This window comes from Ceratotherium simum, chromosome 4 (genome assembly GCF_057802395.1).
Source record: "Ceratotherium simum simum isolate JZ-2026a chromosome 4, ASM5780239v1, whole genome shotgun sequence".
NCBI classification, from domain to species: Eukaryota; Metazoa; Chordata; class Mammalia; order Perissodactyla; family Rhinocerotidae; genus Ceratotherium; species Ceratotherium simum.
The window spans coordinates 93,738,844-93,752,868 of record NC_141903.1 but is presented as its reverse complement, the minus strand read 5'-3'; the positions used below and the strand labels follow the sequence as shown (position 1 = coordinate 93,752,868).

Here is a 14,025-nt window from a genome sequence, read left to right as displayed (position 1 = left end):
TATATATTATGGAGATTAACCACTTGTCAGATATATGTTATGCAAATATTTTCTCCCAGCTGGTGAGTTGTCTGTTTATCTTGATTCTGGTTTCATTTGTCTTGTAGAAGCTCTTTAATCTGATAAAGTCCCACTTGTCTATTTTTTCTTCAGTTTCCCTAGTCTGGGTAGCCATGTCATCCAAAAAGTTTCCTTTATGACCAGTTGACATTTTGATATACGTATACGTTGTGAAATGATTCAGGTAGAAGCACTTTTAAAGGAAAAAACAAGTGAGGAAGACTTTCCTTAGGAGAAGTTACAACTGCTATGAAGCCGCAGCTATTAAAACCTGGTGAGCACAAGGCACAAACTTCCAGTTGTAAGATAAATAAGTCCTGGGATGTGGTGGACAGCATAGTGACTGTAGTTAATACTGTGCTGTATATTTGAAAGTTGCTAAGAGAGTAGATCTTAAAAGTTCTCATCACAAGGAAAAAAATTGTGACTATATGAGGGGATGGATATTAACTAATCTTATTGTGGTAGTCATTTTGCAATATATACACACATCAAATCATTATGTTGTACACCCTAAACTTATACAATGTCATGTGGCAATTATATCTCAATAAAGCTGGAAAAACTCCTGGTGGATATTGGTCCGAAGATAGACAAATAGTCCAGAAAGTGACCCAGTTGCCCAGACTATTGGAAGTAGAATCATCATTAACAACAGGAAGAGCAGGTGGAGGTGGGAGAGACTAGAGGTGTGGACAGAGTCAGATCTGTCCCACTAGCCCTGTTCCCACAGTTACACGTGGACATGGCGTGGTTTGATCCCAGAGTGATGCTGGGCACCCCACATCCGGGGCCTGCACCCAGAGCCGTCCCCCGGCCATGCCTGGCCTGGGTATCCTTCCTTTGCTGCAGCAGAAGTTGGCTTCCTGGAGTCTGCACCCCAGCAGTGGTGGCGGCAGCCTGCTCCATCTCCCTTCCTCTTAAAGCTCTTATTTAAAACGCTGCTTCTTGGCTCAATGCCAGAGGATGGCCACATCGCCTTTTTAAATAAATCTGGCTCCTACTCCCCCTCACATGGGCCACTCTAAGTCCCTGTCATCTCACAGAAAGTTTTTGCACTTTAGGTGTATAATAAATGGCCACTATCATGTCTGTGATTGATTTTCCTGGCAAGTGAAGAAAGTCTCTAAGTGTCAGGAAGAGTGTAAAGTGTCAGGGAGAGAGTGTTTGTACCACTCTCTTTTTGTTTTTTTAAGGAAATGCTGCTTTCTTATTCTCTACGTTAAAATTCATAATCTAGAGAAAGGAGAGGGTGGTGTCTCCCAGGTAGGGGTGGTGGAGAACCTGGGGGGATTCCAGGAAGGTGGCAGCCCCAGGGTGTATTCTCCAAACCTCCCCTCCCAAACCCCATTCACTTTCCTAATTGCAGCAAGAGGGTGGCCACGAAGGGGAAGCAGCCTGAGCCCCGGGGAACATTGGAGACCTCAGGTCTGCCAGGGCCTCTGGAGAAGGCGTGGATCACACATTTCTTTCCTCTCTGTGACTAGTGGGAGCTGAGAGATCAGGATGGAAGAAACCAAGGCCCTGAGTCTTCCGGACTCTCAGAGGACTGAGGACCGGAGAGCTGTAGACTGCCTAAAAGGGTGCTCCCGTCCATAAGGGATTTATTGCTGGAGAGCTTGGAGCTCCTGGGATTTACTCCATGCCCTGCAGCTCAGGGGTTAACCTTTTGCTCAGCAGGGACACGGTGACACGGATACAGTGACATGACGTTCCCTGGAGCCTCATGGCCTGCAGGTCCTAGGATGGGTGGTGGGCTCCCTCTCCCAACATCCTGCCTCCTATGCAGCCTGGTTTCAGCAGCAGCTGCTGGAGGTACAGCCGTCGGTCCACAGGGCTGCTCCTCACTTCCCCTATGGTCGGATTTGCGCCCCTCGTGCCCCCTGGTTCTCTTCATTTCAAGATCTTGTGTGGGTAAGATGCTTCTGGAGTCCGTGTCTGTGATATAATAAACAAATGTATTTGGCCTTTGCCCCTAGTGCCTGGCACAGAGCTTCAAAAACCCTTGAGATTTCCTGAGTGATGGTACTGTCTTTTGTTATTTATTGGTAGAAAGCCCCTTTCAACAACACCTGGGTTTATTTCAACGTAACTCCTGGTGGGTCCTTGGACGGTTTCAGGTGAGGGGCTGGCCACACCAGAAAGACCAAGCACGTAATTAGAGGGTTAGAACTTTCGGCTCCATTGCTTCTATCTCTGGAGGAAAGAGGGGCTACAGGCTGAGCCAATTGCGTGGTCGATGATTCAATCAATCATGCCTATGTAATGAAACCTCCATCAAATCCCTGGACACCGGGCTTGGCGGAGCTTCCTATGTGCTGGGAAGGTGACATACCCTGACTCCATGGGGACAGGGCACAGAAGCTCTGCATCATCCCCAAAGCAGACCTTGTCCTGTGCATCTCTCCCTTTTGGCTGTCCTTTATAATAAAATAGCAATCGTGAGCCAGCCCTGATGGCCTAGCGGTTAAAGTTTCATGCACTCCACTTTGGCGGCCATCGTTCGGTTCCCAGACTCGGAACCACACCACTCATCTGTCAGTAGCTATGCTGTGGTGGCGGCTCACATAGAAGACCCAGAAGGATTTACAACCAGAATATACAACTATGTACTGGGGCTTTGTGGAGGAAAGGAAAAAAAAAGAGAGGAAGACTGGCAACAGATGTTAGCTCAGGGCAAATCTTTCCCAGCAAAAAAATAAAAAAACGACAAAAGGCAATTGTTAAGTATAGAGCACTTTCAATGAGTTATATGAGTCCATCTAGTGAATCTATTGAACCTGAAAGGTGGGCTGTAGGAACCCCCAAGTTTACAGCCAGATCAGGCTGGAGGGGGTGGCCCCTGAGACTTGCAGCCGGTGTCTGAAGTGGGGCAGTCTTGTGGGACCAAGCCCCTCAAACCTGTGATATCTGTGCTAACTCAAGAGTCAGAGTCACAATTGGATGGACTTGGTGGACACCTGGTGGGGGTTGGAGAACCGTCAGAAAGACTTCTTTAATTTTCCTTTTGTCCTAATTGTCATACATTTGTTGTTGTTATTATATTTATTTTCTCTGCTAGGTTATGTTAATATTCGGCATATGCATGGCAGAGGGATAAAAATGAATAAATTAAATATAAATAAACAGAGAACATGAAAAAACAAAATGCGGATCACAAGTCCTGGCATCACAGCTCCATCTGTTAAAGGAGGAAGGAGGCAGCCAGTGCAGACGTTAATGCTGGTCTCAGTCCCTCAGTCACAAGGACCTTGGCCAAGTTATTGCAACCTCTTTGATAGTCAGATTCTCCTATGACCATCGTGGATCATAGAAGTGATTGCATCGGGGGTCATCCGAGGTTTCAACAAGATGGTGTATGTAAATACACCTCGTCTAGTACCTGCATCTGCAGAATGTTCTGCAAACACTAGCTACGACAGTGATCTTGCACTGGTTGTTTAAAGTTTTATTGTCCTTAACTCTGATTGTGTTGATATCTTATGTTTTCAGCTAGAATGTATTCTTTCTTTAGATAAGAGATTATGCTATTCTGTTATGTATCCATGGAATCTAATATAGAGTCCAGCACATCATGGTAAATATCCTGTACTAGTTCCCAGTCAATGGTGGGGAAACTTTCTATGGAAGAAAACTTGCATCATCGAAGGTCATGGGAAGAAGAAAGTGATTCACTTCATTTCTGGAATTTTTTTGAAAGTCACTTAAAATTTATGGAGATTTAAGTATATGGAGAAGAACATAAATTTATTATAAGTGATATAAAATTATATTTCTGTTTCACATTATGTATACTTAGCAGTAATGGGAAAGGAAGAGAGAGATTGGAAAGAGAAAAATGGAAGGAAAATAAAAGAAAAAATTGGAAGATGAGAAGGGGAAAGAATCAGGACATTAGAAATAAATAATTTGACAAATATTTATTGAACATCAATTCTGCTTAAACAATTCCTAAAAACATATGGCCTCTTAGAATTAAAGACTCTAGAGAGGGGTGGGATTTTAGAGACTGTGGCCACACAGGAGGTGAGATGTTTTGGACAGGGGATTTGGGGGCTCTCAAAGCTCTCAAAAAACTCACACTGTTTGGTTGTTGACCCGTTAACACACAATACACTCTCCCAGTGTCCTGTAACCAATGGAGATTGCCCTGTCTCAGAGCTTCATCTCCTGCACAGCCTCCAGATCTGTGTCATGAGTCTTCTCAGAGCTCCCTTCACATCCTTATTCCTCAGGGTGTAGATGAAGGGATTGAGGGTGGGGGTGATTATGGAATAGAAGAGGGAGATAAACTTGCCCTGCTCTTGAGAGTAGCTGGAAAGGGGCTGCAGGTACATGTAGATGGCAGGAAGGTAGAAGAGGGACACCACCACCAGGTGGGAGGAACAGGTCCCAAAGGCTTTGTGCCGTCCCTTGGAGGACTGGATCTTGAGCACTGCACGGGCAATGAAGCCGTAGGAGAGAAGGATGAGAGCTAGGGGGACCAGCACAAAGAAGGCCACCAGCACGGCCAGCGTGGCGTCATTCACGGCTGTGTCAGCACATGACAGCTTGATCACGGCTGGCACCTCACAGAAGAAGTTGTTTAGCACCTGCCGCCCGCAGAAAGGCAACTGCACTGTCAGGACCACCTGAACCAAGGAGTTGCAGAAGCCGCTGAGCCAGGCCACCACCACGAGCTGCTGGCAGAGGGGACGGTGCATGATGACCACATACCGGAGGGGCTCACAGATGGCCATGTAGCGGTCCAGGGCCATGGCGGCCAAGACGATGCACTCAGTGCATCCCAACCAGTGGAAAATCGCGTACTGCACTGTGCAGCCGCTGTAGCTGATGGTCTTCCTGGAGCTGCCTGTGTTGACCAGCATCTGAGGGACCGTGGTGGCAGTGTAGCAGAGGTCCAGGAAGGAGAGGTGGCTGACGAAGATGTACATGGGGCTGTGGAGCTGGGGATCCAGCCAGGACACTAGGATGATGGCGATGTTCCCTAACATGGCCAGAACATAGGACACCAGGAAGACCACAAAGAGAGGGAGTTCCAGCCATGGCCTGTCAGAAACGCCTAGAAGGATGAAGTCCTCAGGGGGATCCCCCAAGAAGCTCTGGTTGTCACTTCTCATGCCGAGGCATTTTCTGGCGCCTGTGATGAATCAAGAAACTCAGAGTGAACAAAACCTGAGAAGAGGCATTAATTGTCTTCTTCATGCCTGTGTCCGTGCTTCTATGCAGGTTCCATCCTCTCTTACCTCTGCGGAGACGTCGAGATGCAGAGTCAGAACCAGGAGGCAGAACAGCTGCATAAGTGTCTTGCTCTCCCTCCTACTCTGTGACCTTGACTATGCCGTTTAATCTTTCTGAACTTCAATGTCTGCGTCTGTAACAGATGGGGAGAAAATACTTGCCTCAACTGCATGCCGTGTGAATAACAATTTTCTTCCAATCTGGTCAGAGTCTGCGTAGCTCCCATCACCGTTAGCAAGTTTGACTTCTCTCTACTAGCTCCTTGACAGGGGATTGGCCACTTTCTCAGGTTTTCTTGTTTTCCCTTTTGGAGGTGGCCGTAGGCAGGAGGTGAAAGGTGGCACAGAGCAGGCGTGAGGGCTTTGTAAGCAGCTGGGGGATTCATTGATATGAACACACTCTGCTCCCCTCTTGAGGCTTACATCTGCTCTGTTCCCGTGAAGAGGTGCTCCCTGGCTCTCTGCACCACGCTGCTCTCCCCCCATGACTGCTCACACACAGGCAGCGCTGTCACTCACTTTGGCGGTAAAAAAATAAAAACCACAATCCAAGATCCCGAATCCCTGGAGTGAAGGAGCTGAGTCACTTCAGCTGCTGACCTGGTCATGGCACCTAAGGAGACCCCAGAGTGTAGGATTTGAGCATAAGGAGAAAGATCTGGGTCCATGTAGGAGACAGCCCCTGGAGTTGTCTACTGAAGATCAGATCGCCTCTAGAGCTACCATTTAGTGGGCAATTTGAATTCCCTGTAAAACTTCTGTGCCAAGCAGCTGTTTCCTGGTGGAGTTGGAAAATACAGCCGATCCTATTTCTGGACTCCGCTGCTGTTAGAAACCAACTAATTGCCGCTGATTCCTGGGGTCTCTCCACTGAGCTCCATCAGCCTCCAACCTCCTACACTCTCCCCAGGATGTGCACCCTCAAATTTGTGACGGGGATGATATAGTCCATGATAGGACTAGAAAGAAACTAAATCCTGGGTGCAGGTAATTTATGAAGGGTTCATTTTTAGTTCCTTATTTGGTGCTTTACACATAGATGTAAATTCATGGAGATCTATTCAGCTTAGATGCTGCAATCAACAAGCCCCCCACCCCCACCCCATACCCCCAGGCCTACATTCTAGAGAACTCTAGTATTATTTGAAAACAACCCAGGGGCTGGCCCCATGGCTTAGCAGTTAAGTGCGCGCGCTCTGCTACTGGTGGCCTGGGTTCGGATCCCAGGTGCGCACCGTCGCACTGCTTCTCCGGCCATGCTGAGGCGGCGCCCCACATACAGCAACTAGAAGGTTGTGCAACTATGACATACAACTATCTACTGGGGCTTTGGGGGGAACAAAAGGAGGAGGATTGGCAATAGATGTTAGCTCAGAGCCGGTCTTCCTCAGCAAAAAGAGGAGGATTAGCATGGATGTTAGCTCAGGGCTGATCTTCCTCACACACACACAAAAATAAATAAATAAATAAAATTAAAAAAAAGAAAACAACCCAAACTCTGGGGCGTAAATGAATAAATAAGTGCAAATTACCTTTCTTCCTGCTGTTTTAAAACTATGTACTATCCATTATGAAGTTCCCAATATTCTGTGGAACACCCAATTATTGTACTTCTTCCCACTATTCTAACAAAAATACTTCCAGGATAAATCTTACAGAACCTGATTATTTTATCTCTAACAGAGCTCAGGACCCGGGTTTCGGTGCAGTGAGCTGGGCAGGGCAAAGTCAGGCTAGCCCCCTTCTGAGACGAAAAGTAATCACGCCACTTCCCTGTCTTCGATTTCTGATTCCAAGGTTTCTTCTCAGAGTCTAAACTGGACGAGAACGGGAGAAGTTGCAGGGATGGTGAAGAAAGATGTAAAAGGATGGAGGAACCAAGGGCAACAGAGGGTAGACACAGGCCACACTTCACAGTAAACGCCAAGTGTCAGGCACTCATCAGAGTGGGTGCCGTGCTGACAGTTTCGCAGGATTATCTTAGTGCTTCAAGGACTCAGAAGGTGGGTGTTTTACTCCCATTTTATGGCGGAGCAGAGTGGCTTGGGGAGGATAACTGGTCTCCCTCAGGTTATTGACAGCAGCAAGTGGTGAAGACAAGACTGACAGCTAGGATCTTGCTCTGAACCGTCATTCTCTCCAGCACTTTGTGTTTAAAAGGCCATTGGTGACCTGGAAGCAGCAATAGCGTTAGTGCAAATGACCAGGACCAGAAGAGAGGGCCAGAAACAGAAGGGCAATGTCCCGGGGGGAAGGGGCAGGGGCCTGAGGAGGGGGCTCGAGATGCTCGTTATGATTCCCATTCAGCGTACAGGGCATGCATGGCACACACCTGCTGCGAACCTGGACACTGTCCTGGCCCAACCTTGTAGCTCTGCCTCCGACCCTTGGAGTCCAGCCCTTTCCACAGCAGCTCTGCTTCACACCCGGCCTCTGCACTCCCCGGGCCCCCTTCCACCCTCCTGCTACCCAAACAGAGGTGCTGCCAAGGTGCTGCCTTGCTTCCCGTGGTGAACATGGTAATTTCCACGTCCGCCACAATGACCCGTAAGCACAATCCTCCCACGACTGTGTCTCCAGCTGTCGATTCTTCACTGACGTCCAATCTTCCTTTTGGCGCTGTTAACTGAAGCATCCCAAATTTAACCGGTCAGCCACCCCCCCAACCTCAGCCCAATGCCTTCCTTGTGATGTTTGGCTGCCTCTGTATCGGTTGCTCTGACTCAAAGTTTTCAGTTATTTTTAACAATATTCTAGTCCTCATGCACCATAGTTTACCAGTGACCTTGTCCTACTGGTTCCACCAGCACAGTGTTGTGGGCATGAGCTGTCTGTGCCCTCGCCCCTGTTGTCCTGGGCTGGAACAAGCATCTGGACCCCTCGTAGAGCCACTAACCATCTTCCTGTGGGCAGTTCTGTCCCTATCCAGCCATCACTCACATTCACAATGGGGTCATCTTTCTAAGACTCAGGTCTTCAGAGCAAAGATATCTTTAAGTCTTCCAATTACCTAGAAAATAAGAACCCCTCTCCTTAAACAGTTACGAGGCAGGAGTAGGGATTGTATTCTTCTCACCCTGGGTCCCCTGCAGTTTCTTCTGACCACTGTCACATCCCTCTCTCTTAGCAGCTGCCAAGGGGTATTTTAATGACAACACTTAGCCCATGCCTACTGGCAGGCTAGGTTGTGAGCACATGGATACACCCTGAGATATAAGCATCCCCTGTATGATACACAACCCTTACGATGTACGTATATGCACCTGTATATCCATATCTGTATCTAGGTCTATATCTAATGTTGTCATAATGCCTAGCACTGGCTGCTGAAACCCCTCTCGGAGGTTGATAGAACACGTTACCTACTCCAACAAACAAGAGAGAAAACCAAGTTCACGGCAATATGTGGAATTCCCAGAAACACGCTCATGAGATGGGCAGACAGGGACTCGGCCATGGCATGTCGTTGCCTATCAGCCTAAAGGATCTCTTTCTGCCACCTAAAACTCCCATCGCTCGGACAACCAGGGGAAGGCCCTGTAACCTGCCAAGGCCACAGCTAGGATGAGATGCAGGAGATGGAGACTTGGGGGCAGGGCTTAAGGATGACAACATTTTCCTTCACTGACGTTAACAGATGCTCTCTCGTCACAAAAAGAGGAAAGTGTTTTCTCATCATTTGTTTGTATTTCCAGCTTGCTCTGATGACACCTTTATTCCTGGATGGGAGTTCTGAGTCGAGCAGGACCGGAGAGTGAGGAAGAGTCTCACGGTACCGTCCCCGCTCTGCCCCTGTCGGCTTCGCTCTGGAGCACTCCTCCGCCAGCCGCCCCACCCCAGGCTCGCTGTCCCGGGCCAGGCCCTGGCCCATCGGGCGTCCTCCTGCCAGCGGTGCTGCTCCCTTCATGTCACCCCTGTGATTTCACTGGAGGTCGGCTTCTTCGTGAACCGTCCTCACGGATTCCTCGCTGCGCTCCCTCCCCGAGGCCCCACGTACGAAGGGGCTTGAGGATCATTGATAGCCATCTCCCCACAAGGGGCTGGAGGTGTAATTCTTCAAGACACTTTAATTTTAGAGATTAAAAATGCATTTCCTGACTAACAGTGAGAAGAGAGCGGAGGTAAGGCAGCCTTGAGGAGCACCCATCGCTCTCCGTCTGCGTACCAGGCGCCGTCTACGCGCCAGCTCCCGTCCCACATCAGTAACTCGGGGAAACAGAGAAGTTCCTAAGGTCAAGAGTGTCTCCCCGTCTGTCGGAGGACATGCGATGTGACTCTATGGGGTGAGCTGCTGAAGCCCAGTGCTGGTTCACGGGAGGAAGCTACCTCCTCACAGGCCCCCGACGTTGTAACCATGACCCAGGACACACTGCCTCCAGGGTTCCCACAGTCCCCTTTATGTGCACGGCTCTGTCAAACACCCTGTACAGCTGAAAAGTGCTTAAGATCTTGCCTCATGGAAAACGTAATAATGTGCTTTATCATTAGCTAATAATTTCTGATCTGTTAATTTTCACTCTTCATAGAGATGGTAATTTCTTTAAAAACAAGCATCTATCTTACACATCGTGTCATTCTTGTCAGCACTCGTGTCAGCACTTAGCATGAGCAATGCAATTGTTCATGAAATGATTACTGATTTTGTTAACAAATCTGAAGGTCTGTTCCTCCAATAACTCCGTATTCTGTACGGCGTGTGGAGTCCTGAGCCCCGTCAGTTATTCGTTCTAGTGGTGGTGGGCGGGGAGGAGGAGAGGAGAAGGAGCTGGAACACAGCAGTGTTGGGTCCCTGGACCACAAGGAGGGAGGGCCCTAGCCCCTGTGAGCAGATGCCTGGGGCTGAGACGGGACAGACCCCCCCCCATCCCCCGCACATGCCTGCCCCACCCGCACTCGACTGCCTCTTTGTTCTCTGTTTCAATTTGCTGTAAAACTCAGCTCAAAGCTTGCTTTCCCTGGGGACTGGTACTATTTGACCTTACTCACTCTATTCCTCCGTTTCCATGGCCCTACTGGGCTTAATATTGTTTTCAGGACTCTGACTGAGCATTTTCAAAAACACTGAGAAACAGCAGGGTCCTCACCCACTCGGCAGTGTCCACTCTGCTGATGAGTCTTGGGCAGCTGGTCTACCCAGGGCAGGGGCAGCCCGTTCTGTTCCTGCTGTCTTTTCTAGCTTGAAGTGCACAGTTTTACACAAAGCTGCTCCATGTACGACCACTGTTCACTGACGCCCCGTCCTCCACCCCATATCCCCCTGGTCTCAGCATAGACCAGTGCTCACGCTGCTGCAGCCTGACCAACCTCTACTGCACCATGCAGACCGCAGCTTGCCTAGAGCTGGGGACTAACCACGCACCTCCATGGCTCCTGGCTTCTACAGAGGGCTTGGGCAGGGAGTGGAGGCATTGCTAGTTGGGGAGGGACAACTAGGGGTGGAGTCATTGGAAATGCTCTTTGTATTCCAGGAGGACACGACCTGTTTGCTCTGACGAGGCTGCTGGGACCTAGCCCTTACCTGAGGCTCACCCTCTGAGCAGGTGCGGAGAGATTACTCTCAGTCTAGGAGAGTCTGCCTTCCAGACAACACGCTCGCTAGGGAGACTCACGACTCTCTGGATTTTCCCGGGTGCCGGGCGAGCTCTGCGGACCTGCTCCAGCCTGGGTTCCTGGGGAACCTGCAGAGAGGTGGTACAGTGGAGCGAGCTTACAGGCTTGTGCGGGGGAGGATACTTCTGAGGATCACTGTCTTAGGCGACAAGCCATCCCCGTGTCTGTTCCCTGCTCCTTTCACAACGATCCCTGAGACTAAACTCGATCTCATTCTCTCCATTCACTTCTGTGAGGGCTCTGCTGCTTCTCCCCAGACATTGAGAATAGAACTTGCTCTCCCCTGGCTGGGAAGTTATCCCTGATGTTTTGTTTAATTAGTGTCTGGGGTGTTAGCCGGTAATTGGTGTGGTGTGTGCGCTTGAGTACTGGCAATTAATGGTAAATCCTAGAAGACCAGAAGGCCAGAGGACATGGACCAACACAGTAATGAGGACTCTGTATTTTTAACTCTTTAGGGCAGGTGGGGGTTGCTGTAAAGTCAGGGTGGAAGAATGATTTGTATGGCACTCAGTTCAGCTAGAGGGTGGGCTCTGAACAGGCTTCAGCTCCAACCTCAGCTGCTCACTGTCTGTGTGTCTTTGAGCAGGTTACCCGACCTCTCTGTGCCTCACTCGTGTGAGCAGAAAAGCACAGGGAGCGCTAGTCTTGCACTTCACAGTCTGGTACAAGTGCAAAGCAAGTTGGTTTTTGTAAAGCCCTCAGAACAGTGACTGGCACAGAGTAATGACTTTGGATTTTTTTCTGACACGTGGTCTCAGCTGCCTGTTGTGTTTGTCACGTGGAAGGGCAGGACACAGCTGGCGTGAAGTGGTGAAGTTTTGATGCACGAGCTGTAATTCACGTGGATAAAAGCTACACTAGAAGCCACCGTGAAGTGATGACTTAGGACAGTTATTTTGTCTCTCCGAGTTTCTACTCCATCATCTGTGGCCTCTTGTTCTAGACGCCTGAGTGAACATGAGGGGAGATCATGGCAGTGGTTTTATCTTCATGTTCTAGGTTTTAGGAAGCATTTTGTCCAAAGTTAGAGTCAGAAGAGGGGGCCCACCCACAGGGAGACGGGGAGGTTGTGCGTGAGCGATGGGGAGGGAAAGTCCCTGATCCTAAGCACTGCTCTGCTGTGCTCTCTCCCAAACATGGGATGTGGGATGAATTACAAACTGTCCTGACTGCCAGCTGGGATGATTTCCAGAGATATAGAGTCTTAAGTACCTGTGAAGTTGGAAAAAAGCGATGGGATTGACAGTTTCATGCTGAGAAAATGCTGGTGTAACGTAGATGGAAACTCTCATGGCTGAGGCTGACACAGGGTCCCTTTGACATTGTGCTAATCATCACCTTCCTCATTCCTTCAGGCATCTGTTCTGCCACTCTTATTGTCAGCAGTCCTTGGTCCTCCAGACAGCAAGGTGCCCTGTGAAGGAGCTGTATTTTCTAGTTTCGCTGACAGATAAGGGAAGATAATGAGATGAATGAGATGCTAGGAAAGCTTGTAGAAATATTTCTGAATTCTCCTTTCTCCATTTTCATATGTGCAATGTAGACTTGATGGTTGGAGCCCTAGCAGCCATATTTGACCTTGAAGCAACACTAAGATGAAAGTTGCACACTAGGAATGGTGGAGCATTCAGAGGAGCCAGGGTGCCTGAAGATCACGGAGGTGCTGTGAGCTGTTGACCTACAGGTTCTTTGACAAGAGAGTGATAACCTTCCATCTTGTTACAGCACTGATTTAGGTTTTATGTTTTAGGAAGATGAACCTAATCCTGACAGACCTTTCAAGCATATTTTCTGAAATTTCTTTCTCAACATTATCATATTATGAGCTGTAATAAAGCTGTTGCTATTAGTAATCCCAGTGTCTGGGAGAATGCGACCCAAAGCCGTCTGTGTTGTTGTAGACATCACAGATTAATAATTGAACTAACAGTGGACAAATGAATACATTTAATGATCAAATAAATGATAATGAATACTTAATGTGGCTGTAGTCAGTGGAGAAGAGAGAAGTCTTGTTCTGCTTGAGTGAACGGGAGGGTACGCTCATGGAGGCGGAGGGCATGATATGGATTGCCTGTATTTCTGGAATTTCATGAAGTTTCAGCTGTGGGTAATATTAGAGTAAAGGAGAGAAAGATTTAGGCTGATAACCACAGGAAACATCTCTAGATCAATGTTTATTTAACATGAGACCAGTGGATGGTGGTCGTGAAAAATGGACTCTTGTAGTCAAATGAACTGAGTTCAAACCCCAACACCTACATACTGACCGTTGGAACTTGAGTGGGTTATGTCAGTTTTCTGAGGCTCAGTCTCCTGACCCGTAAAACAGAAATAATAATATCTGACCACTGAGAAACAGTGACACGCAAATGTCTTAGTCTAGTTCCTGGTACAAAATTGAAGAAGCAGCGTCTACACTTCCCTTCCTTCCTGCTTCTTCCCTTCCATCAGCTCATTCAAGGAAACTTTTTGGGGTGAGGGAAGTGTTCTGTGACTTGACTAGAATAGTAGTTGCACAACTGCCTGCGTTTATGGGAACATCAAACTGAGTATTAAAATGGGAGAGGGCCAGCTCTGTGGCTTAGCGGTTAAGTGCGCGCGCTCTGATGCTGGCGGCCCGGGTTCGGATCCCGGGCGCGCCCCAAGGCACCGCTTCTCCGTCCAGCGCGAGGCTGAGTCCCACGTACAGCAACTAGAAGGATGTGAACCTATGACATACAACTATCTGCTGGGACTTTGGGGGGAAAAAAGTGAATAAATAAAATCTTTAAAAAAAAAAAAAAATGGGAGAGTTTTGTTGTATGTGAATTATACCTCAATAAAGCTGTAAAAATTTATTTGGGTCTGTATGGAGCTACCAGAGTGGTGTAGGAAAACAGACATTAAGCAAATCACTGCATGACTATAGAAATACAACTGTGAGAAGGGTTAGGAAGGAAAGAAAGGAAAGAACATCAAGAGAATGCTTCAAAAATGACCTAACCCCGACTGGGAGAGTGGTGGGTAGAGAACAACTCCTTCTGGATGTGATGTTCAACCTGATCATCTTATCCTCATCAAGTTTAATGCCTTCTGGGATGTCCATTGGCAAACATTAATTGAGATGATA

General features: G+C 48.3%; 1 protein-coding gene across 1 annotated transcript; it reads right to left on the bottom strand.

The window, feature by feature from the left end:
• Window positions 1-4,223: 4,223 nt before the first annotated feature.
• On the bottom strand, window positions 4,224-5,180 carry OR2B11 (olfactory receptor family 2 subfamily B member 11). The gene has a single exon (XM_004420486.3). It carries the CDS (start codon window positions 5,178-5,180, stop codon window positions 4,224-4,226), a length of 957 nt encoding a protein of 318 aa, XP_004420543.1.
• Window positions 5,181-14,025: the final 8,845 nt, after the last annotated feature.

Bases quoted from the DNA above. Each gene is read 5' to 3' on its own strand.
- OR2B11 (XM_004420486.3), bottom strand. From the start codon at position 5,180: ATGAGAAGTGACAACCAGAGCTTCTTGGGGGATCCCCCTGAGGACTTC.